Below are 26884 nucleotides of genomic sequence, written 5' to 3'. Positions count from 1 at the left end.
ACTTAGATTATAAAATAAATAACCTAGGATTTGTACGTAATTTTACGTCTCTCTTCTTCTGTAAGAACTTAAGCATACTCTGGATCCATTCCCTTTGGGTATAGCAAAAATACAAGTATCACACAAGCATAGATCATTTTGTTCCCTATCTCCCTGGTCTTAGATTTAAAAAGGGCTCTTACTGACACCTACATAATTAATAAAGTCTGTTAAGTACATTCTTATTAATCCAGGCTGAATTGACGTCTAACAACATATTAGTCAAAGAGAGAAGTCAGTCAGCTCTTTGCATTTCTGCTTTAGTAATACATACAGCGTTAGTACATAAAGTAGGGATATCTACGTTTCTAATGCAAATAAATTAATCATACACTAAGCCCTGGTGCTTCTTAGTATGCCAAGATACTATTCCCTTAGCTCTTGAATTTTTTATGTTGTTGTTTTTGTTAGAGTATGTGTATATTTTATGTTTTTTAAATAAACCCACAGAAGCTACCTTTCCCAAACATGTTTCTAGGAATACTGTTATCTTGTGATAATAGTTACTTTACAATTTTTTAAAAGCAATTCTTTTGTCAGATACACTCAGGAAATACTGGTTAGGTGTAGTTTAACAGATCTCTGTTGGTGGTGGTGTCACTGTACTGCTTAGATCTTTTACTCTGCTAATGTGCCTCAGGAATATCCAAGAGGGCATTATAGTGCACAGTATTTTCTGATCTGAAGTGACCACAGTATCCTCCCTTTTTTTTTACCCAGGGAACTCTCACCAACAATAATAATATTAATAATAGTAAGCACTTATGCATGTGCCTGGCATTATTCTAAGCACTTTACCTGTATTAGTTTATTTCGTCTCACAATGCTATGAGTTAGGTATGTTATTAGTTCCATTTTACAGAAGAGAAAAGGAGACACAGAGAACTTGCCCCCATCGTCAGCTGGGGTTTAAACCAAGTCTGCTGGGCCTTGAGTGCATGTCCTTAGCTGCTGCATCATACCGCCTCTCTTACAGCTGGGACAGTGGAGTTCTTTGAAGCGTAGTTTGGGAATGCTGGCTTAGAGGCTTGAATTGCTTGTCCTCTTGTCACAGAAATAACAATTATATTTTATTATTCTGTGTGCTCTCCACCCTTGAAACTCTACATGTAGTCCAGAAGCTGAGAAGTAGGCCATTAGAACAGAATCACTCTTTGTCTCTCTTAAAGTGTGCATGAGATAGAACTTTGTGGCCAAGTGACGTGGTAAATATGAAGGATTCTTAACCTGGGGTTTATGGACTATTAAGAAATGCTTGAATGGTCCTTGGGATCTAAGACCCCCTAGAAATTGTTTGTGATGTTTTATGGGCATGTGTATTTTTCTTAGTGAGGAGTTCATAATTTTCATTGTATTATCAAATTGTATTGTAGATCTTCCAAAATTGTTAAAAATCATTCATCTGTATGCTAAAAGATTAAAATTATTTTTTAATTCTTTCTAGTCTAGATAATAGGTAATTAAGACGCTTTTAAAAGTGTGTTCTTCTGATATATACTACTGTACTTACGTGCACTGGTGAGCATTGTCCAGTAAGCCCTGTCATTTGCAGAACTCACTCTTCAGAAAAACAGATTTCTTGGGAAACATTTTAGTTTTTAGGTAGAAGTATCATGCTATTTATAATAAAATCCCAGCTATAAACACAAGTTTTATCTTTTTGGTTTTACTTTGAGAGAACTTTTTAAGTGGAAAATTTGTCATGATTATCTTGTCTTTTAGGACCCAACCCTGGAAGAAAAGATGGAACATTTTCAGAGTCAACTTTCAATTCACCACAGGGTGTGGCCATAATGAATAATATCATCTATGTAGCAGATACTGAAAATCACCTTATCAGAAAGGTAATTTTCCATTTTAAATAAGGCTTTAGCAATTCTAATCAGAAAAACTGATAATTACTTGCCGCCTTAAATATTGAAGTGAGAGGGTGATACTTAAATACCTCAGAGCATTCTTACTCAGATTTTTTCAGAGGTACTCGCTTTAGTTTTATCCCTGGTATCTTGTTTTTCGTCACAGAGGACAAACCCACTCAAGTCCTTTTTTTTTATCCTTTATTTCAAGGTCATAGTCCTAATTCCCGAAAGCTCCTCATTTTGAGTTGTTTTCCTAACCACTATTTGCAAAGTGATGCTTTGTCCTTTTCAGTTAAGTTTTCTCAAACCTAGAAAAAAATCATATCATGCCTGCGTTCCTTCAGCTCTTATGCTTTGCCTGAAAGTTATCAGTCAGTTAGTCTTAAAATTTGTTTTATCTCATTATAAAAGTAATGTGTGATCTTATTGTTTTAAAAAATGGATTAATACATAAAGGTAAAAACGTCCCCTGATCATCTATCTATTCCAGTTCCCCAGATAACCAGTCATTGTTAAAATTTGTGCCATTTCAGAAATTTTCTTCTCATATACAAATAAATTTATATTAAAAAGACTGCCTCTAGAGAATCTTTTTTTTTTTTTTTTGCGGTAGGGAAGATTAGCCCTGAGCCAGCATCTGCCAATCCTCCCTTTTTGCTGAGGAAGATTGGCTCTAAGCTAACATCTGTGCCCATCATCCTCTACTCTATATGTGGGACACCTGCCACAGCACAGCTTGACAAGCAGTATGTAGGCCCACTCCCGGGACCCAAACAGGCGAAACCCAGGCTGCCGAAGCGAAATGTGTGAACTTAACCGCTGTGCCACCCAGCTAGCCCCTAGAGAATCATTTTTAAAACAAATGGAATCATACTGTGTATACATAAGCCTCTACAATCTTTTTTTAGCTTATTTTTTCCCTGTTAGTCACTTGAATGATATGACTGCATAGTATTCCATTATAGAAGTACCTAGTTGTTTTAAACATTCTTTATTGGTGAATATTTTCACTATAATCCATTGGTCTTTAAGTTGCCATCTATTTGGAAAATAAGTAACTAAGTTCATCTAACGTCCTTCTGCTTAAACATACTGTTTCTGATACTTCCTTGCTTTTCTCGCTGTTTCTCTCTGTATGCCAATTTATCTGACAATATCATCACCTAATATAAACATAATAGGAGAAACATGTATAGAACATATGACAACATCCACTGTAATGTAAGTCTCCATTAGGGCACGAAATGTGTTTTCTTTGCTGCTGAAATCCTAAGCGCCTAGAACAGGGCCTGGCCCACAGTAGATGTTCAATAGATATCTGTTAAATGAATTTATGGACAAATGACATCTGTCTAATGAAGCATTTTCTAAAGAGAATATTCTTCTTAACACAAAAAGGTGTTACATGAAGAAAGGATTTTGTGAATTTATAAATTAAAGCAGATTTATTTTTTGAAAGTGTTAGAGACTTTCTTTTTGGAGACTTTAATATACTAATGGATTGTGAATACATCAGTCGAGGGATATGTGTGCAGTATTTCTAAAGTTACTTGACCCGGGAACCATTTTAGGCAGAACTTTCATAGGACTGATGATTTCATGGTATATACTTTGGGAAAAAGTGGTTTTCTGTCACTAAATCCTTAAAGGTCACTGTTTGTTTATCAGCATCTTTTTGGGGTTGTATGCCTCTATAATTCATCATAGTGTCCTAGACATCTAATGGAATTAAAGTAGTAAGATATTTAACCTACAACATTCAGGAAGTACTTGTCTTTTTTTAATTGTACATTATTTCTCTTGCTTTAGAACTGAACTTAACAGGTTTTGGAGTATTGACTGTTTTTCAGATACTTTTTAAGTAGCATAATCACAGCAAATTTAGGTTACCTGGAGTTATTTTTATATTGTGTGACTTAGTGTCTGCAAAAATAGGAAGTGAAGTGAAATTATTTCTTCCTCTTCTTTTAAAAGTATAAAAATATTTATTGTTTTACTTTTGTTTTTTGTTTTTTTCTTTTTTTCTTTTTTTTGAGGAAGATTAGCCCTGAGCTTACTACTGCCAATCCTCCTCTTTTTGCTCAGGAAGACTGGCCCTGAGCTAACATCCATGCCCATCTTCCTCTACTTTATACTTGGGACGCCTACCACAGCATGGCTTTTGCCAATCCATGTCATGTCCGCACCCGGGACCCGAAGCGGCAAACCCCAGGCCGCTGAGTAGCGGAACGTGCGCACTTAACTGCTGCACCACCAGGCCGGCCCCTTACTTTTGTTTAAAACCTTATTTGCAGAGAGTTAGTCATACTCTCACAAACGTCATAGCTCACAAACATCACTGTTTCATGCAGACCTGTCTCGTTTAGAATTTATTTTTTATAAATTTTTCTTCACACCCCATTCCCCTACAATTCCCCTTACATAAACACACCTGTACACAGCCATTTTGATATGTTTAATTTGTATTATTTTATTTGTTTATGACCTTGTAACGTGTAGTGTTTCATGTGCATGCTTTTTTTTAAAATTGAGGTATAATTGATGTACAACATTATAATGATTTGATATTTGTATATATTGCAAAATGTTCACCACAATGTCTCGTTAACATCTGTCACCGTACATAGTTACCAGAAAACTTTTTTGACTTATGATGAAGACTTTTAAGATCTACTCTCTTAGCAGCTTTCAAATATGCAATACAGTATTAATAACTACAGTCACCATGTTATACATTATATCCTCATGACTTACTTATTTTATAACTGGAAGTTTATACCTTTTGACTTCTTTTGTAGGTGTTTTTTAACAACTTTATTGTGATATATTTTACGTGGCATAAAGTTCACCCATTTCAAGTATACAAGAATTTTTGGTAAATCTAACCTGTTATGCAACCGTAACCATAAACTGTTTTTGGAAAATTTTCATTCCCTTAGTAAGAACCCTTGTGACCAATTACAGTTAATACCCCTTCCTCCCCCAGTCCTAATCTACTTTGTGTCTCCATAAATTTGCCTCTTTTGAACTCATATAAATAGAATCATTCTGTATATGGTCTCTTGTGTCTGGGTTCTTTCATTCTGCGCAGTGTTTTGAGGTTTACCTATGATGTAGCATATCATAGTTTATTACTTCATATTGCTGGATGGTGTTCCACTGGATATACTACATTTTGTCTAACCACTTAGCAGTTGATGAACATTAGGGTTTTTCTAATTTTGGGCTATTGTGAGTAATTCACATGTAAGTTGTGTGTGTATATACATTTTCTTTTCTCTTGCATACATAACCTAAGTACTGAAATTGTTGTCATGTGTTTTATATTTTATGTTTAACATTTAGAAAAACTGCTAAACTGTTTTGAACAGTGATTGTACCATTTTACATTTCCACCCACATATTTCTGCGTTCCACTTTCTGCATATCTTCACCATTACTTATTTTCCATTTTTTTAATTCTAGTCATCCTACTATGTGTGAGGTGGCCTCTCACTGTAGTTTTGATGTGCATTTCTCTAATGAGTAATGATGTCAAACATCTTTTTCTATGTTTATTGACCACTTGTGTATCTTCCTTTGAGAAATGTCTATTCAGATTCTTTGCCAATTTTTTAATTGGGTTCTTCATATTTTTTATTATTGAGCTATAAGAGTTCTATATATATGCTGGGTCCCTTATCAGGTATATGATTTTCAAATGCTTTCTCACATTCTGTGAGTTGTCTTTTCACTTTCTTAATCATGTCTTTTCATTCATAAAAGTTTTAAATTTGATGATTCCCAATTTATTTTTTTCTTTCATTGCTTATGCTTTTGGTGTCACGTGTAAGACTCCATTGGCAAATCCAAGGTCACAAAGATTTACTCCTATGTTTTCCTCTAAGCATTTTATGATTATGGCTCTCTCAGTTGTCTTTGATCCATTTTGAGTTGATTTTTGTATATGGTGTGAGGTAGGAGTCTAACTTTATTCTTTCACATGTGGATATCCAGTTACTTCAGAACAACTATTTATTGAAGACTCTTTCTCCATTGAATAATCTTGGCAACCTTGTAGAAAATCTGTTGATCATACATGCGTGGGTTTATTTCTGGACTTTCAAGTTTATTCCATTGATCTGTGTGTCTTTCCTTAGGCCATTACCACACCGTTTTGATTGCTGAAACTTTTAATAAGTTTTGAAATCAGGAATTATGAGTTCTCTCACTCTCTTCTTTTTCTTAGGGATAGCAAGGGCCCATCCCTAAGCTGCCTTGTTTTGGCTCTTCTGGGTCCCTTGCAATTCCATATGAGTTTTAGGACCACCTTATCCATTTCTACAAAAACTTCTGTTTGTTTCTCATATAAATAATTATGTTGTCCACAAAAACAAATAACAGTTTGATCTTTTTATTTTTACACTTTTTCTTTCCTTTTATTATATTGCTGGCCACAACCTCCATTGCTTTTAACAGTGATAGTGGCTATCTTGTCATACTCAGATCTTAAAGGGAATGCATGTAAATTTTTTCTGAAAGTTTAATATTTTCTATAGCTTTGGGAAATAAAGTAGTTATGAAGTTAAGAAACTTTCCTTTCATTCCTAGCTGCTAAGAATTATTTTATTATATAATTTTATTAAATGTGTGTTCTACATTTATGGAAATAATTATATAATTTTTTGCCCTTAGTGTGTTGATGTGATGAGTTATATCAGTAGATTTTTTTCTTTTTTTTTTTGTGAGGAAGACCTGAGCTAACATCTATGCCAGTCTTCCTTTAATTTGTATGTAGGACGCCACCCTGGCATGGCTTGACAAACAGTGTGTAGGTCCACACCTGGGATCTCAACCCGCAAGCCTTGGGCCACTGAAGCAGAGCTTGTGAACTTAACCACTATGCCACCAGGCCGGCCCCTTAATAGATTTTTTTAATGTTTAACCACCTTTTTATTCCTTTGGATAAACCTTATCTAATCTTGAATTTTTTAAGCAGTCCAATTGGATTTGATTATCCAGAATTAGATTTAATATTTTAAAATTCATAAAATTCATGTTTATAAATTAAATGGCTCTATATTTTCTTTCTTTTTTGTTTTTTTTGGGGAAGATTAGCCCTGACCTAACATCTATGCCCATCTTCCTCTACTTTATATGTGGGACACCTACCACAGCATGGTGAGCCAAGTGGTGCCATGTCCACACCTGGGATCCAAACCGGCGAACCCCAGGCCGCCAAAGCCAAACGTGTGCACACAACCGCAGTGCCACTGGGCTGGCCCCTCTATATTTTCTTATACTGTTTTCCCCTGATTTTGCGATCAAGGTCACAATAACCTCATCAGATGAGCTACTTAATTTTCATTCTTTTTCTCTTTTTTTTGGAAAAATTTATCTAATGTAGGAATTAATGGTTTTTGAACATTTATTAAAACTCCTCTATCTAATCACCTGGTCCTGGGGCTTTTTGCAGGAGGAATTCTTCAATTATCTTATGAGTTTCTGTGATACATTTCTTAAATCAAGATCTGTTTCAAGGGCCCATCCCTAAGCTGCCTATTGTATTTAGGCATATTGGTTTCAGTAAAAATATAGATAAGGTTACGTGGATGAATATTCTTTACAGTTTTAGGAGATTATAGAGTAGCTATTAAAAATAATGCAAGGAGGGGCAGTGGCCGGCCCAGTGGTGTAGTGGTTAAGTTCGTGTGCTTCACTTCGGCGGCAAAATATCGAATTCTTTCCCTCCAAGACTGGGAACCAAGCAAGGATTCCCACTCTCACCCCATCTATTAAATATTGTACTGGAAGTACTAGCCATTGTAATAAGGCAAGAAAGGCATACAGGCTGAAAAGGAAGAAGAACTGTCTTTATTTGCCAGTGACTTGTCACATATGTAGAAAATTCTAAGTCTATGAAAAAGCTACTGGAACTAATTGAATTTACGAAGGTTGCAGAATACAAAGTCGATATAAAAGATCAGCTGTATTTTTATATACTAGTGACAGTCAATTGGAAGTTGGAATTTTAAAATTCTATTTATAATAGCAAAAAAACATAAAATACTTAGAATAAATTTAACAAAATAATACGAGAACTGTATACTTCAGACTACAAAACATTGCTGAGAAAAATTAATCCAATACTGGATTGGAAGGCTCAGTATTAAGCCGTAGATCTCCAAATTGATCTGTAGATTCAATGCAATCTCAATCAAAACTCCATCAGGCTTTTTTGGTAGATATTGACAAGCAGTTCCAAAACTTACGTGAAAAGGCAAAACAAAGTCTTATTATATCTAAAACAATCTTGAAAAAGCACAGTTAAAAGACTTATACTGCCTGATTTCAAGACTTACTATAATGCTGTGCTAATCAAGACAGATACTTTCATAAGGACAGATATCAAAGAATAGCCTAGAAATAATCTCATACCTGTACAGTTATTTGATTTTCAAAAGAGCATCAAAACAATCAAGGGAGAAAGGAAAGTCATTTCAGCAAATTGTGCTTGAACAACCAGATATCCACATGAGAAAGAAAAGAAACACGACTCCTACCTCACACACTTTATATAAACACCAATTCAACATGCATCAGAGACCTACATGGAAACACAAAAACCATAGAGCTTTTAGCAGGAAACAGGAGAATAGCTTTGTGACTTGCAGGTGGGCAAAGGTTTCTCAAGACAGAACATAGAAACGATAATCATAAAAGGAAAAGATAATAGATTTGAATTTATCACAATTTAAAACTTCTCGTTAAAATTTGCTATTAAGAAAATGAAAAGACAAGCCACAGATTGTCAGAAAATAGTCACAAAAATTCACGAAATGTAATCTATTGAGGGACTAGTATTCATGAAATATAAAGGTTCCTACAACTTAAAAATGAGAAGACAGCCCAATGAAAAATGGGCCAACAATTTGAACAGACATTTTTCAAAAGCAGATATAATAATGACCACAGCAAGGCTAGCCCAGTGGTGTAGTGATTAAGTTTGCATGCTCTGCTTCAGTGGCCCAGAGGTCACAGATTTGGATCCTGGGTGCAGACCTACATACTGCTCATCAAGAAATGCTGTGGCAATGTCCCACAACAGTATATAGATTGGTACAAGATGTTAGCTCAGGGCCAGTCTTCCTCACACACACAAAAAAAGAATGACCACAGCACATGAAAAAGTAATCAACATCATGAGTTAAAAAGGAAATGTAAATTAAAACCACAGTGAAACTCCACTATACATCCACTGTAATGTTAAAAGTGAAAAGACTGACACTATAGGTTGGCAAGGATGTGGAGCAGTTTGAGCTCACATACATTGTTGATGGAGATATCAAATGATGGACTACTATGGACAACTTGCAGGCAGTGTTATCAGACTAATCGTATCCCTGCCCTATAACAGCAGTATAGTTCTGTGAATTTACCCAAGAGAAGTGAAGACTTATCTACCAAATGGCCGCTGCAAAAATATTCATAGCAACTCTACTTAAACTAGAAACATCCGAGGTGTCCATTAGTAGGGAAATATATAAATAAACCATGCTATATTCCTATGATGGGATACTGCTTGGCAATAAAAAGGAACAAGCTACCAATACATGCATAAATCTCAGAAACATGAAGATAAGAAGCCTCACACAAGAATCCAGTCTTTGATTCCATTTGTCTGAAGTCCTGGAAGAGAGAAAACTATTCTGTGATGGAAAAAAACTTAATACTGTTTGCCTCTGGGGGCAGGAACGACTGGAAAGAGGCTTGAGGGAACTTGCTGAGATGAAGGTGACATTCTATATCTTTTTGTAAGTTGGGGCTCCACAGGTTTATGCGTTTGTTACAGTTCATCACATGATATGCTTAAGGTTTGTGCATTTCATTATAAGTTTCGCCTTAAAAAAGGAACTCTAGTTAATGATAAGCATGCTGAGATATTTAGGGACAGTGTACTGATGTATACAGTTTACTTTCAGATGTGTCAAAAAATATAAATGGATTGAGGGATTGGTAGCTGGAGAAGATATGTGATAAAGCGAGTAAGTGAAATGTTAATAGTAGGTGGTGGGCGTATGGATGTTTGCTGCAAAATTCTTTCAGCTTTTCTGTATGTTTGAAAGTTTTCATGGTAAAATGTTGGGAGAGGATCTCAGGAGATGAAACCGGAGCATCTGGTTTGCAGTAGAGTGCATTAGTTTTTCAGGGTATGAAGTAGAGGCAGTATGGTCTAGAGCTAGAACTGCCTGGTTGAAATCCCAGGTCCTCAGCTTACTAGCTCTGGAATCTTGGGAAAGTTACTTAATGATCTAGGCCTCAGTTTTCTCTAAAATAATCAAAATCACATATTAAGTTCTATATGTGTCAGTTACTAGCTGAGCATAATTAGAATATATACATTTAATTTTAAGAAACATACATTTTTCTAGATTGCACTTTTAATTTCCAAATTTCACTTTCTTTTAAATTATTTTGTAGTTAAAGTGAGATCAACACCAGTTTTGATAAAGGCATGATGAGGGAGTAGGGTAGGAGGAAAGTAGGGGAATGGACAGGTGGGGAAATGAAAAGCACTGAGTTTGTGCATTTGAATAATAAGGTGACACTATACTTGATTAGCCTTTTTTTAAAAAAAAGAAAAGAAAAAAGAGTATTTGTCTGCAAATGCTCTCTATGTGTTCTATTGGAAATCTTCATATGCCAAAAGAAAAAGTAAAAGTAACATGCATTGCATAAAACGTATTAATTTCTGTAGATTGACCTGGAAGCTGAGATGGTGAGCACTGTAGCTGGCATTGGAATTCAAGGTACAGATAAAGAAGGTGGAGCTGAAGGAGAACAGCAGCCCATTAGTTCCCCTTGGGATGTGGTTTTTGGAACATCAGGTATGTAAAGTTTTAATATTAAATATAAGTGAACTTTGCTTAATAAAAAGATTTTAAAAATATTCTTGGGACATTCTATTGGATTAATTCTATTGCAAGTTATTTCATACTAAAAAGACAATCCAGGAATTTTAGTACTCGTGTTTTTCGTTGGCCCACAGTGATGCTGAGATGGTTATCTATATGTCTAAAACCAGATTCATGAATAAAGAAAGTTAGTATAGTACTTTGAAAATGGAATTTGGGACTAAATGGTATGTATGGTCTTAATATATTTATAGAGTGTATAAGCACCAGCTTAGCTGAATGGCTTTATGTTTGAGATTATTTTCTTTATGCCAATTTAGTTACAATTCAGTGACCTTGATCTTTTCCACTGTCATTAACTTTTTTTATAAAGCTTTTAATGTCATAAAATAACCAAATGAACTACTAGTATTACCTATACTTAATGTATTTAACTTAGATATTTTGTGTGAGTTATTTTTGAGAATTCTGGTTTTGGCATTCTGTGTGCTAGTAATTATGACTTGTTGTTGTGGCTCACAGGGGCAAGAGGATGGGAGGTAGGGAAGCAGTGCGTCCCAGGTGCAAGGGGATTTATTCCATGTGGAGAATCTAAAAACAGTAGTAAAACCAACTAAAACTCAGCCTTCTTCTATCACCAGGTTCCAGCAATTGTAAATAATTTCAGGGTTAAAAATACTCATCCCCACCAGGACTTGTCACTCTTGCCTCTCTGCCTTTGGTATGCCACTGAGCTATTTGAACGTAAATCTTGTAGATGGAAAAATAATCTGAAACACATCCATCAGTTCAAATACTCAAAGTGATTGAGATTTGTTACTTTGGTATGCTGTTACCCTCCCTCAAGGAAAACAAAAATTTCTGGCCTTAGTATGTAAGCCCCCAGTGATTCATAGCTGATAGTGGATATAGCAGTTCAGTTATTGATATTTACATTTGCAACTTACAGCCTGTATATACTGTATCTGTCAGTAATTGCCACTTATAATAATGCTTCATAAGAAACCATCCCAAAACTTTATTTCTCACTCACATACAGGGTTGGGGTTCAGCTGATCAAGGCTGAGCCTGGGCTGGGTTCCAAGCTGTTTCTTGGGTTGGATCTACTCCATTTGTTTCTCATCCTCCTTGGACCAGTAGTTGTCTGAGGCATGTTCTTTTGGCAAGAGGCAGGAACACAAGAGCGTGAGCTCAGTTACCCACGTTTTAAGCCTTTGCTCATGTCATATCTGTTTACTTGCTGTTATTAAAGCAAGTGCTGTAACTAAGCTCAGAGGCATGGGGCAGAGGCATGGGATCTGCACTTTACCTACAGTGAGGCCATGGCGAGGGTGTGGATGTATAATATGACTACAGAGGAATTAAGAATTCAATTACCAGTAGTTCAATCTGTCACATATATCAGAATTTACATTGCTTAAAAACAGGATGTACTTTTCTAGATGCTTTACTAAGTTGGATTTGGATGGCCAAGGAGTAGAGGAGTACTTCATTATTTTTCTAGGCTAATATTTTTTTAATCATACTTTACGGTGTGTGATTTCTGGTGGTTTATCTCTGAGAATGTGCCCAAATTGCTTTCCAAGGAAAACCTTGGCTGTCTTGACAAGTACTCCCTCAGCTTCCTACTGGAGTGATGTGCTGTCTGAGACTTGTTTCTTGATTAAACTGTTTACCATAAAGGAAGTGAGTCCTACCTTAGTTCAACAGATCATTAGAAGCATACGGGTCTGCATTTAACTTACAGCTTAAGATAACTTCACTCTCACTACTTGGCAAGAGGAGTAATCTTGAATGCACATAAGTAACCCCTTTCAAAATGTTGGCTACAAGAAAATGTTTTTCAAGCACTGTATGAAGGACCTACAATCATGATGACTACTCTAGTCCAAGAGTTCTTAACCTTGGCTTATAGACCCAAGGCATTCATGGTTAGGCTTTATGAGGTACTTAAACTTCCCAGAAATTCTGTTTAACATTTGGAGGAGTTGGTCAGATTCTCACCAGAGTTTGACAGTGGTCTGTTACTCAAAAATATTAAGAACCACTGCTTTAAATTACTCTAGAATCTAACCCTGGATTAATGTATTTTGTCAGAGTATGAGGAAATAGAATCCTAGAATATTGTTCTACTTAGAGTTGTTTTTACTAAACTGCATTTTGGCATGACATCATTCATTAAAAAATATATCGACACAAACATATCATATACATTTATATTTATATGTGTGTTGTATGTGTTTCATATTATGTATTTCATCAAAATACGGCCGTATGGGACTGGTTACTGTTTTTACTATAGGGATTTCCTGGTGGTTTCAGTTATTAACTTCTAAATGACCTCTCTGATTATCTACTGGAGAAATTTTTTTCTGGTTGCTGCATTATAGATAATTATACTTTTTCCTAAGTATCAGGTTTGTTTTTAAGCTCCTGGGTAATTTGAGTATCATAACTGATTGTGTTTGCATTGTATTGATTGCTAGGAAACTAAGACAGATTTATCTTTAGCAAAGTATAGTGGATAACGTGGCATTCATTTTAATATTAGCATGGTTGCATCGTCCTTTTCTACCTTGTTTACTTATTGCTTCAGTTTTTTTACTTATATTAAATTTATTTATCTTGTTAGGGTTTGTTTCTTTGTAAACTACCTGAACCCTTGTGAAGTAAAAGTAGAAGTATATAAATACAGTAGAATCCTTTACTGAAGTGATTAGAAGTATGATAGTTGATCCATATAGAAAAAAAATCTGTTAAATCTGGGAATAGAAAACTAAAAGGCTTTATTTTAATTTAAGAATTATGAATGTACATTTTTTAGCCAATCTTCTGATGTAGGAACAAAGTGTTTTCTTTAAGTGACCTTGACATTCTCGCACCCCTAAATGTATTGTTTTTGGTTTTCTTAAAGCGTGATGCGAACTTTAAAACACCTGCAAAGAAATCTGAGGGTGGAAATTTTTTTAACTTATTTTTTCCCATTGTTCTCCCCCACCTAATTCAATAATACTTTGACTTAGCTACTTGTCTTTATTGAGTCTTTCCAAAGTATTCAACTTTGTTTTCATAGAAACAGCTTCTTTTTTGCATCCATATTGAATTGGTTCATATATATTTAAATTACAAAATTGTACGACTGGTTTAATCAGACATGGGAATAAGCACAACTTGAAGAGGACCGTATTGAGAAAAATTGTTCTTTTAAACACTTAAGTTTTTTAATACTTCAGTAATTTTCCATAATATTTCTGATAGTCTACCATAGTTAGGAATTTGAAAGAAGATGGAATTATCAGGAGGAAAGCATGAAAAATTAGGTATTGTGATATCTTTATATACTAGGCTGCACTTCAGTGCCAATAATGGACCACAGCTACACCAAGCAACGTGGACAAGTTATCAGAAGGCATCTGTTGAGTGACAAAAGCAAGTTACAGAAGAGACCTACAATATGATTTATTTTATAGGAAGTTCCTTAGCAAGCAAGACTAAATAGATGTTGAGAGATCCATCCAGACATGGTAAAATTAAAAAGTAAAGCAAGAAAATGAAAAACACAGATTTTTAGGTTAGTGGTTCCTTCTGGGAAGAAGTGGGGCATATGGTCATTGAGAGATGCACAGGGTTTTCAAATATTCTCTTCGTTGAGCTAGGTGGTATGCACATGGATGTTCAGTTATTATTTAAACTTTATATATAACATACATCCATTTGTGTCCATATTTAATTAAAAATTAAACCTTAAACAAAATAGGTAAAGAGAATGAAAACTACCAAGAATAAATACACAGTTAAATATATACCCTACCAAGAGGTGCAGTTAATAAACAACATACTTCAAGAAGAGATTAAAGAAAGGGATTTGACATACCTCTGATTATTTTAAATATACATATAGTATATAAATATGTATGTATTTTAAATAGTGCCTAAATATTTAACCTAATTATGCCATTATAGTGATAAAAGCATAAAATAATTAACATAAAGTGATTTTTTACAAAAGTGATTGTTTCATCTTTGTTCATTCTTTTTGATTATCACTATAAATATGATTAGAACTTCATAATGCACTAAAAGCAATTACTAACTACAGTATATTTGTTTTTTCAGCAGAAATTTTACCATGTTTCTAAAATGCATATCAGGTCTGTGCTGACTCCACTCATGCCAGGCAATAACCTGAGAGATTTTTTATCATAAAGGTCAAAACCCCTGCTAGTCTCTAAATGCTTTAGCCTTTGCTGATTTAGAATCATTTATAAAAAAGGATAATGTGTCCAAATCCCATTAACCTTCCTTAGCCCTTCAATCAGCATTTTCCTTAGATAGAAGTTTGGCTGTTCTTATCTAACCTTTAATGATTGAAATCCAATTATTTAGTATGCTAGTCTGATAATCTACAGTGTTGGTACTTATGTGCTTCAGTAATGTGCTTCTCTGAACTTCTGTTAATATGCTATAAAATACCATAAAAGCATTTGTCCTCTAATGATAATCAGATGATAAAGAATTTTTTTGAGGAATAAATTTTATGCAGTGTGACTAGTGTGTTTTTGTTTTTTTAAAATAAAAACAATTATAGTATTCTTATATCTAAAATTGAAGAGAAGATTCTTATATTATCTTACTACATTGACTTGGTGTTTATAAGATTTTTTTTTTTTTAGTCAGGTTGATGAGGTATAATTTACAGAAAGTAACATACACCCTTATTAGGTATAGGTTCTGTGAATTTTGACAGACATATAGCTTACAACCATTTTTGCAATCAAGATATAGAAAATTTCCAAAAAGTTCTCTTGTGACCCTTTGTTCAGTCTCTCTCCCAGCACCTTCACCATTCACTCTAGCCACTGGCAACAATGATCGGTTTCTTTTTTTTTTTTTTAAGATTTTATTTTTTCCTTTTTCTCCCAAAGCTCCCTGGTACGTAGTTGTGTATTTCCAACTTCTATGTTGGTCCTTCTAGTTGTGGCATGTGGGATGCCGCCTCAGCATGGCCTGATGGGCTGGGCCGCCAAAGCAGAGCACGAGAACTTAACCACTCAGCCATGGGGCCGGCCCCAACAATGATCTGTTTCTTGCTCCTCGGTGTAGTCTTTTATGTATGCCTTCTTTCATATAGCATAATGCTTTGGAGATTCATCCCTGTTGTATGTATCAGTAGTTTGTTCTTTTTTGTTGTTGAGTACTATTTCCATTGTACAACTGTATCAGAGTTTATTCATTCACAAGTTGATAGACATTTCAGGTGGTAATTATGATTAAAGACTCTATAAAACATTTGTGTGCAGGTTTTTATGTGGACATATGTATTCCTGTTGAGCAAATGCTTAGGAATGAAATTGCTGGTTTATATGCTAAGTGTATGTATAATTTTCTAAGAAACTGACGAACTGTTTTCCAAAATGGCTGTTTTCTGAAGAGTCCTATGTGTCCTTCTGGAATAATATTGCTTCTACATGAAGAATTTCCTTTAACATTTCTTGTAGCACTGCCTGTTGACAGTTATTTCTCTTGACCTTTTTTTGGTGTGTGTGTAGGGGGTGGTCTGAAAAAGTATTTAGCCTTCATTTTTTAAAGATATTTTTACTCCGTATATGAAGTCTGGATTCGTTTTATTTTTCTTTGATACTTGAAAGATGTCCTTCCATTGTCTTATAGCTTACATAGTTTTAAACAAAAGGAGTGATTTAATTCTCTTCCTAGTTCCTTTGTATATAAAGTGTGTTTCTCCTCTGGCTGCCTTCAGGATTTTCTTTGGTTTTGAGCAATTTAACTGATATGTCTAGGACTTATTCTGTTAGGATTCTTGAGTGTGTGGTTTGATGTCCTTCATTATTTGTGAAAAATTCTCATTCATTATCTCTTCAAATATTTTTTCTGCTCCCTTTCTCTCCTTTCTTGGATTTTAGTTACCAATATGTTAAACTTACATTATATCCAGCAACTCTTACATATTGTGTTCCTTTTATTTCACCCTTTTTTAACTTTGTTTCAGTGTGGATAGTTTCTGTTGATTTGTCTTTAGGGTTATTGATTATTTCCTCAGCTGTGTCTAGTCAACTAATGAGCCCATTGATGGAATTTTTCATCTCTGATATTCTTTTTTTATAGCATTTCCATTTTACTGTTTCCTATAGATTCCATCTATCTGCTGAAATTTGTCATCTGTTTGAATATGTTGGCCGCTTTTTTCTCTAGATTCTTTAACACAGTAAGCATAATAATTTCAAAGTCCGTGTCATATAGTTCCAAATTTCAGATCATCTCTGAGTCTGTTTCTGTTGATTGCTTTGTCTCTTGAAAATGGTCTTTTGTTTTTTTGTTGGTTTTTTTGTTTGTTTGTTTTTTGCTTATTTTTTGCTTATTTTTATGTGTGCCTCCTCATTTTCTTAATTAAATTCCAGTCATCTTCTGTGGAACTGGGGCACTGAGATCAGTAGCATTTCTGCCATTGTTATGGGAGGTTGTGTCAGTTTAGTCAGAAGCTGGGCTGGGTCTGGCTTTTATTATTGCTGTAAATTCTGTCAGTTCACCATAGCTTTCAAATTCCTCCAGCAGTGGGCTGGTGTTGCCTAGGCTTGGGGGCCTAGATGCCGGAGGGTTTTTCTCAATGTTAGTATTCCACCCTCAGCTTTCAGTCACCTTGCACAGCTAAGCCACAGAGTGGTTCTCTCTCTACACTCTTGCAGCTCCCCAAGGGGTAGACTGCTGCCGTTTATCATTCTGTTGTGGCTTAAGGCAGTGTTCTCTATTGTTCTGGTAAGCCTGTCTTAGGGAGGCCCTGTGTGCCTTTTTCATCGTTCCTGTTCCTTCTCTCTCTAGCAGCTGAGCTCTGCCTTGCATCTGTGAGTGGTTTTAAAGAGTGTGCTGCGTCTCCCCCAGCAGTGGGCAGCCTCTACTTGGTGACAGTATGGCCAAAGACTCTTCTCTGCTCCTCCCCCAGACGTAGAGAGGTTTCTTTTCCTGTGCCCTAGGGGTGACGGGCTTTGTGCTTATTCCTAGTGGCTTAGGCTTTGCTACATAGGAGGTTTTTGGAGAGTGCAGAAAAAGCTATTTACACTAATGGACAATTTCACAGATGCTATTAAAAGGATTCTTATTCAGTGGGATCTATTTTGATCTTAGTTGTTTAAAATAACAGAGAATATTTAAAAACTGGATTGCAGGTCATTTTCATTTCATATTTCATTTGCTGATTTTTTTCCTCCTTTTTGAAACTATTTCACTAGTCCTTGTTGACAATTATGAGGGGTTTTGCCTTTAAAAATACTCATTCCCAAAGCCTTTTTAGCTTGTGGCATTGTCCTTTTTTATTTTTAATTTGTGACTGTTGAAAGTCAGTGATACTTAAGTTCACTTTTAATTTAAAATTGAAATGTTCATGATTGCAACATTCTTGTTAGAAGGAACAAAACTGATACCCATACTCAGTGATATAACTGTGTGCTTTAGATTTTAAAATCCAAGGTAAACAGCATAAATTATTAATATGACTCTTGTTAGTTTAATAGACATTATAATTGCAGACTACTTTTTTTTTTAACTCTCAGTTTATTTGCAAAAACAAACTCTTCAGCCCTCAGTGAAATGATCTGGCAGGGTAAAAACTTCTCGAGAAACTGTGTAGCGTGGACTACTTGGGTCCCTAATTAGTTTCACATCTTATAGTGTGTGACTTGGGACAAGTTACTCAGCCTCTTTATGCCTCAATTTCCTCATCTAAAGTGAAGATACTAATAGTACCTACCTCAGGCTTATGAGAATTAATATATGGAAAGCACTTAGAACAGTTCTTGGTATATAGAAAGTACTACATAAGTGTTATTATCATCGTTTGCTGTAAGATAGGGTCACCTCGTAAAAGTCACAAAAAGATGTTGATAGGCTGAACCAAACCAAAAATGGAAAAGGCAGGGGACTGGGAAAAAAACTAGTAAGACATTATTCAGCCATAGGCTATTCCAGGGGCCACAGGGAAGGAAGGGCTGAAGGAGTGAACCTAGCCACACATCATGGAGCAGAAAGCCATGCTACATTTGATCAGATCCCTGTTTTTCATCACATCTCAGAATGCTTGGGTACTTGAAGCCTGAGCTAAGTCCATGGGGCAGAGGCAGAAGGGAAGGGTAAGAGAATGGGCCAGAAGAGCACAGCTCACTTCTAGTTCCTTCATTCTGATCAGAACACTAATAATCTGGAGTCAGACTCACTAATTATTGGATTCAGATTCCAGGTTTACCTGTGTGAATTTCAACAAATTATTTAACCCCTTTGAATTTCAGTTTCTTTGTAAAATAGAGATAATAAGACTTCCTAAGGTTGGTAAGTTAAAGGAAATAATCCAGGTAAGGTGCTTATTAGCTCAGTGCCTTAAACATAGGAAATGTTCTGGATGGTTATCCTTTTCACCACCCCCCCCAGTCCCCCACCATCATCGTCATCATCAGTTGATCTGAGAATCGCAAACACGTGAGTCCTGACCTGATATAGCACCCACTTCTGTACTTTTTCTCATTCCTTGGGCTTCTACAGGAAGTAAGTACACAGAGACCAAGCCCAGACAAATGCTCACACTTTATTGTTGGCAGCTTGTGCCTTCATGTAGCAGACCCTGCTGAGCTGGTCTGGCCTCTTTGGAGGACTAGGTAACACAGACCTGATGTGGTCTTTCACTCAGATATACCCCAGCACAGCTCTCTTTCAGCAGAAGAGAGGCTTTAAGAGCATGGCACCTTCTAATAGTTACAGTTTTACTTCTAACCTTTATGCCTTTGCTTCTTTTTCTTACTTGTTGCACAAATTAGGACCTTCATATGGTGCTAAATAAAGATGTTGATAGCAGATATTCTTGTCTCATTTCTAGTCTCAGGGGAAATGTCTTAGTCAGCTCAGGCTGCCGTAACAAAATACCACAGTTCTGGAGGCTAGGAGTCCAAGGTCAAGGTGCCAGCATGGTTGGTTTCTGGTGAGAGCTCTCTTCTGGTTTATAGACAGTCACCGTCACACTTTGTCCTCACATGGTGGCGGCAAAATAAAATTTAAAAATTATGAAAAGCTTTTGATCTGCTTTTAAGGTGATTAAGTACAGACGGAGTCCCCAGAATATATAGATGGCAATGTCACTTTTAATACTGTTTAACTTGATAAAAATATTTCACTATGAAAAATTAAATTGAAATAAACTGCTTTCCTTTAGATTTCATAGGATAGCAATTAAGAACACCGAGAAAGAGATAGCATATGAAATAGGTATTTGTGTTGGACTGCTGGGTTCAGATTCTCGTTCCTTCATTTCCTAGCTCTATGATCCTGCCAAGTTACCTAACCTCTACTCCTCAGTTTCTTCATCTGTAAAAAGGGCCTGATACCACTGATCTCCTGGAGCTTTTGAGAAAATTTAAGTGATAATCTCTGTAAAGTAGTTGGCACATAGCAACCACAATTTATTGAGAACTGTCATCATTATTTTTGTTATTTTTAAATCAAAATACACTTGAAAGAAATAAAGATGAAAAATTCCTTCTAGACATAAACTATTTGACGTTAAATAAAATACAAATAAAATAGCCTTGCCAAGATACTTCTTTTAGCATAAGATATGTCAGACCAAATTATTTTAAATTGTCTCGATTACATGTAAAAGTACCCTCAGAATACAGCTTAAATTAAAATTAAATATTTTAACAATAGAATTAGTAAAACAGCTTTGTCACGTTGTAGTAAGTTGTAACGTCAGTCTAAAAAAATTGTCATTAGTTTTAGTAAACAGAGCTTGTAATTGTAATATATTGTACTCCTAGCTTTTTTGCATGTCAGCTGTATCTTTGAAAAAGTTTCACAACCAATTAGTGTATTTTTTTTATTTTGCTCCTGAGAGAGTTTTTTTTTTTTTAAAGATTGGCACCTGAGCTAACAATTGTTGCCAATCTTCCTTTCTTTTTCCTTCTCCCCAAAGGCCCCCAGTACATAGTTGTACATTCTAGCTGTGAGTGCCTCTGGTTGTGCTATGTGGGACGCAACCCAGCATGGCCTGATGAGTGGTGCCATGTCCACGCCCGGGATCCAAACCAGTGAAACCCTGGGTTGCCGAAGTGGAGCGCACGAACCTAACCATTCAGCCACAGAGCCGGCCCCAATAATGGTTATGATGTATGTCTGAGTCTAAAGGCTATCACTGGTGGAAATACACATTTATTAAATTATTAAAAGATATAGTTTTTTCATGAGAAATTGTTCAAAGAACCTATTATTAAAGCATATAATCTAGGTGATTAGTGCTAGGTATTTGACTAGCACAGTTCCTTTGGAGAGTATGTATCAACACATTTCTTCTATCACGTAAAATAAGAAATCAAATATTTTAAAACATTGTGTCCAGAGATGCAGTGGGACATATTGTTATTAAAAACACTTTGGATTTCTGTGAAATCATTACAGGTAAGTTTATAAGTCTAAAGAACTTTCACAAGGAAAATGGAAAATTTTCAAAAACAACTTAAAACATTACAGATATTTATATCAGATGATTTACAAACATATTGCTGTCCTCCCTTAATTTAAATTTCTGAAACAATTGGAGTGTTTGTATGAATCAGACATGTGTATATAATAATGACTATTTATTTTTTTATAAAGGTTCAGAGGTCCAACAAGATGACATTCTGTGGATAGCCATGGCAGGGACTCATCAGATATGGGCACTCCTGTTGGACTCTGGCAGACTACCAAAGAAAAAGTAAGTGGCAACATCTCCTTTTGGGTAACTGCACAACTTGGAGTTCACGGACTTCCCTTTCTCAAAGTCTCCATCCTCACAACACCCATTGTACTAGTCAGGATACACGCTGGGCTGTACTACGATAACAAACAACCCAGATGCTTGGTGGCTTAAGACAGGGTTTGTTTCTTGCTGACTCACGTGGCTTCACTGGGGAGCACTCCTGCCCCCCAGGCTGCTGAAGCAGGCACCATCAGGAGCTTTGCCAGGCAGCCTGGCAGAGAGAGAAAGGTGATGATTTGCTCACTGGCTCTTAAAGCTTCTACTCAGAAGTGATGCCTCACTTCTGCTTACATATCATCAGCCAGATTAAGTCTCATGGGCGCACCTAACTTCAAGGAACCTGGGAAGAGCTGTCTCCCAAGCATCCAGAAAGAGGACGGGAAGTGTTTGGTGGGTGCTCGTCTCTTTAATGCGTAGTTCACATATCCCCGATCACTAATTCAGATATTTGAGTACTGCGTAGCAGGGTAGTTAGTAGCTCAGGTCTGTAGTCAAGCCTGAGATTGAATCCTGGTTTTGCTACTTATCAGTGTGAGCTTAGGAGAACCGCTTTAACTTTCTAAGCCTCAGTTTCCCTATTTCTATCTACCTGATAGACTTATTTTGAGGATTAATATGTGTGAAGAGCTCAGCCTGGTGCCTGGCATATATATACACTAACTGTAGGTGGCTTTGCAGCCACTGTTGGGGATATAAAGATGAAAAGGCAGCGTCTTACAAAGTGTCTTACATCTTTTCTGTAGAGCCTCTCCTCTTTTCCCTCACACCCCAGGTAGATCGACCATACTCTTCTCTGTGACCTCACTGTGCTCCCTATGAGTTCCGTCACTGCACTAAGTCCATTCTCTCTCCCCTCTCCTTCCCTCCCTTCCTTCTCTCTTTTTCTCTCTCCCTCTCCCCTCTCTCCCCGTCTCTGTTTTCAGTTGCACTTATTTGTTTACGTAACTATTTCCTCCTACTAGACTGCCTCTTAAAGGAAAGGACCCTTTCTCATTCGTTTCTGTGTCCCCTGTGCCTAACACAGTGTCTGGTACCTAATAGCTCAGGAGGGGTTTGCAGAATAAATAGATGAATGAAAGTCATAGACCATAAAGACTGTTAAATCACCATAGAAAGTAAGTGCGGGTCATCTCCGTTACCTTTATCAGTAGAAAGGAGCAGTTGTGTAGTAGATAATCAGAAATATCAGATATTCCAAATAGTGTGTGTGTTGCTTTATATGACGTTTTGTAAAATTTAATCATCTAACAAATTTTTATTAACTATGCTATGTGCTAGGCACTATGCTAGGTATTAAGGATGAAACATGTTCGCTATGTTAAGAACAAAATGAAAAGACATGGTTGCTGCCCTCAGGGAGCTTACAGAGGAAGAATCAGATCAGCAGACAAACAAAAATAGTTGGGAAGAGCAGGTACTGTGTATAGAAGGAATCACTACAGTAAGCCTTTAAGTGGAAAGTGTCCCTTACGTAAATGAGAGGAACACTCAGTATCAATAAGAGTTGAAGTATCAAGGAAGGCTTGCTGGAAGAAGCTACTAAGCTATCACTGATAGAAGAGTAGGAGTTAGACAGGGAGTGTGGAGGTTTTCCAGGCAAGTAAATGACACTAGTGATATCACTAGAAGCCAGATCACGGAGTGTCTTGTGAGTCCTTTTAAGAGATTTGAATGTTATTTTAACATTCTTCTACTTGCTTTTATGGAAAGTTTTAAGCTGAGAAGTGACATGTTAGACTTGTGTTTTTGAAAGAACACTTGCAGCATTTGGAGTGGGACCATGCTAGAGACAGAGATACCACTGAGGAAGCTATTGCTGTTATCCAGGCAAGAGATGACAGTGGCCTGAGAGTGAGGTGACCAGTAACATTTTATGTGAGCGAAATGGCCAGAATATGCTGTTCTAAGTGATGGCTGTTTTGGACCTAGATGGTCAAGAGTGGACTTAATTTCGAAATAAGTAATGATCACTCTTGTTCATAGTAGAAAAATGTCCAATCAGATCACGTTGACCTGTGTCATAATTTTAAGGATGACTTATCTTTATTTGTTGCTGATCTTCAAGTGGTAATGACTCCTAACATTTTAGAAGTTCCTGTTTCTCCCCACTCTTCCTACCTTTTATTTGGTTAAGGGAACTCTTTTAAATTGTGAAGACTCCCGTAGTAATTACCTTTTAATTATTTGTTTGGCATGTTAGTTATTACACGTATTTCTCTGACTAGATAAATTCCTTGAGTAAGTGGCCATGTTTTATACTCTCTGTATCGCTTGCCTCCATCCCCTGCTCCCCACTTAACTTCGCAGTGGGAACATATCAACCAATAAGTGATTAACGGTCATTTTAGACTTCTGCATGTTGTGCCGTATTTGGAAATGATACACATATAGTCTCTCATTATAGTGCATCCTAGGTCAGCTTCTTCCCTTCCCTCAACACAAGACTCCACCATGTCTTCCTTCCAATCCCTCTGGCATAGACTTAGAAACCAAAGTGTAAAACTTTATCTGCATTACAAAAGGAATCACTGCAACAGACCTTTAAATAGTGATTTCTCTGGTGTATTTAAGAAATGGTTTTGTGCAATTGATTAGTTGAAGCAGCATGATCATCCTACATCAGTTTCTTAAAATGGGTAATGCTTGACCTGACTACCTTTCAAAAATGATCTTTTTAATTCTTTTTGCTAGTCTCTACATATATACAAGAAAACCAAACATGTTTAATGAAAATTTAAGCTTTAAACCATCCAGAGCTAGGTAATCTTTTTAATCCCCTTTCAGAACTGGATTTTGCATGAAGCTAAGAAATTAAGGTGGGATTCAGCTGTACCTGTCTGACCATTTGGAGGAAAAATAAACTATCCCATCAATCATATGATCATTATTATAATTCTGACATTGTCAGGGATTACCTGTGTGGCCACTGAGAATAGTTTCAGTTTTGTGTATGTCAAGAAAAACAACAGTAAGAAAGGTCTCTACACAGTGGATAAATAAGTTAATGATTAGAAAAACTACACTGAAATCTGACTTGCACAGGTTAACTAGGCTAAGATCACTAGATCTTTTGTTGTTTATAAGGCTTATCACCACTGATTTCATCACTTACATTCATTTGTTTCATAACTAAGTTGGGCATAATATAACAGTGTTGATTTCACCTATGAACTTGTCTTTCTAGTGAGTTAAAAAAAGGAACCTGCCTTCGGTTTGCTGGAAGTGGAAATGAAGAGAATCGAAATAATGCATATCCTCACAAGGCAGGTTTTGCCCAACCTTCAGGTCTTTCTGTGGCCTCAGAAGATCCCTGGAGCTGCCTGTTCGTAGCAGATAGTGAGAGCAGCACCGTGAGAACCGTCTCACTGAAGGATGGAGCCGTGAAGCACCTTGTGGGAGGAGAAAGAGACCCCATGGTAATGCAGATCACTTCTGCACAGTATGCCCAGGCTCACCAGCTTGCAATTTTCTGAATTGTGAAAAGTGAATAAAATTTAGGAGGGAGTGAGTTCTTGGCCTATCCATAAGTTAAAATGGAAGCCAAACCAAAGGAATGTGAATATAAAGAAACACAAGTAACAAAACCATCTAAGAAAAGTAAACTGACTCTACTTGATTATATATAAATGTCAAGGCTTCAGGGAGAGAGGAAGGATAAAATACTGATTACCAAGAGAAGAGGAGATGTAAGTTAGATAGTTGGCTGTAGGGTGGAAGGAGCACCAGATTAGTAGACTTGACTTGTTCCTGAGCAAGTGTGTGATTATAGTGAATAAAACTACTAAGCACTACAAACTAATACAGGTTTAAAATTCTGTCATTTTTATCTAGTCTGAATCAAATGCCCAGCCCTGTTTATATGAAATCAGACCTTTTCCCCTTTACCTTAAGTAGCATCTTTAGCCATCTTAATTTTCTCTTTATACCATAACAAAGTACTGTAAAAATTTTAATTCATGCTGTTTCTTTCTTTTAAAAAAACATAAAAGAACTTATTTGCTTTTGGTGATGTTGATGGAGTAGGAATCAATGCAAAGCTTCAGCACCCACTTGGAGTAACTTGGGACAAGAAAAGGAATTTAGTTTATGTGGCAGACTCTTATAATCACAAGGTGAGTCTTGACAAAATTATATAATACCCTGCTTGTCATTTGTGGTATTTAAAATACTGGAAGATCTGTGAGCCTCCTCCAGCTGCCACTCTGAAATATAGAGAGGAAGAACAGTCTTTGACAACTATACATAAGCCTCTTCTGTTCTTGGTCCTTTCTTTGCAAAGAGGATATGGAGGTAGTCTGAGCTGGGGAAAAGACTAAACAAATTCCCAATGCCTATAGCCAAAAATTGTGAATTGCAACCCATCAAAGCTGCCTAGTAACGCATTGAGTAAATAAGGAAGAGGCAGGTAGCAGGGAAATTAATATATCAACTAACAAATGAACATTTTTGAGTTCTTGCAATGCCTGTTAGGAAAAAATTCCACTTTCAGCAGCATTTCCTTTTTTGGCTCTCTTGTATTGACTATTCAACTATTTTTATTGCATTTCTCTTTTATGAAAATCAGTGGAAAGTAAATGTTAATATTTTGTGATGAGGGCCTATAAATTTAACATGAATCATTAAGTTTAATGTAAGTAGCAAATCCTCAGCCAGTGTTAGATGCTCATGAGAAGAAACACAGTTCAGCTGTGTCCCATTGTGAGGAAAGAGAGTAACACTTAAAAATTTTTTTAATTCCATAAATAATTTCATCAAAGATTGCTTCTAGAAGACAAGATGTAATTGAGGATTTTATGTAGATTTTAGCTCTCAGAATGGAATATCCCCTTTTAGACTGTAATTTGAATTTTTGGCTTTTTAAGAAAATATGGAAATGCCACTTCTTTTTCTGAGATTTATTAAGAATACTAATAGCAATCCGAAATTCTCTGGCTTGCTTAATACTACACTTTTCCATACCATAAACACGAGATTGAGCTTCAAATGTATAATATTTTGTTCTTTCTTTTTAGATTAAAGTTGTGGATCCCAAAACGAAAACCTGTACAACATTAGCAGGAACTGGAGATGCAAGTAATGTTATCAGTTCCAGTTTTACTCAGTCAACTTTTAATGAGCCAGGAGGCTTGTGTATTGGAGAGAATGGTCAGTTATTATATGTAGCAGACACCAATAATCATCAGATTAAAGTGATGGATTTAGAAACAAAAATGATTTCTGTGGTAAGTAATCTCCAGGTGTAAGTTAAAGGGTGTCGATTTAAGAAAGATACTGAGATCTTCACAGCACTGACAGATGGT

General features: G+C 36.1%; 1 protein-coding gene across 1 annotated transcript in view; it reads left to right on the top strand.

Annotated features, from left to right (window-relative positions):
- The window catches only part of NHLRC2 (NHL repeat containing 2), a 54868-nt gene that overhangs the window by 19686 nt on the left and 8298 nt on the right, over nucleotides 1-26884 (top strand). The window contains exons 4-9 of the mRNA XM_014867815.3: nucleotides 1762-1883; nucleotides 10636-10765; nucleotides 21440-21539; nucleotides 24769-25000; nucleotides 25574-25696; nucleotides 26597-26806. Coding sequence (XP_014723301.3) covers nucleotides 1762-1883; nucleotides 10636-10765; nucleotides 21440-21539; nucleotides 24769-25000; nucleotides 25574-25696; nucleotides 26597-26806 — 917 coding nt within the window. The remainder of the gene's footprint in view (nucleotides 1-1761; nucleotides 1884-10635; nucleotides 10766-21439; nucleotides 21540-24768; nucleotides 25001-25573; nucleotides 25697-26596; nucleotides 26807-26884) is intronic.

This window comes from Equus asinus, chromosome 2, assembly GCF_041296235.1.
Source record: "Equus asinus isolate D_3611 breed Donkey chromosome 2, EquAss-T2T_v2, whole genome shotgun sequence".
Lineage (NCBI taxonomy): Eukaryota > Metazoa > Chordata > Mammalia > Perissodactyla > Equidae > Equus > Equus asinus.
This window is presented reverse-complemented; position numbering and strand designations above follow the sequence as displayed.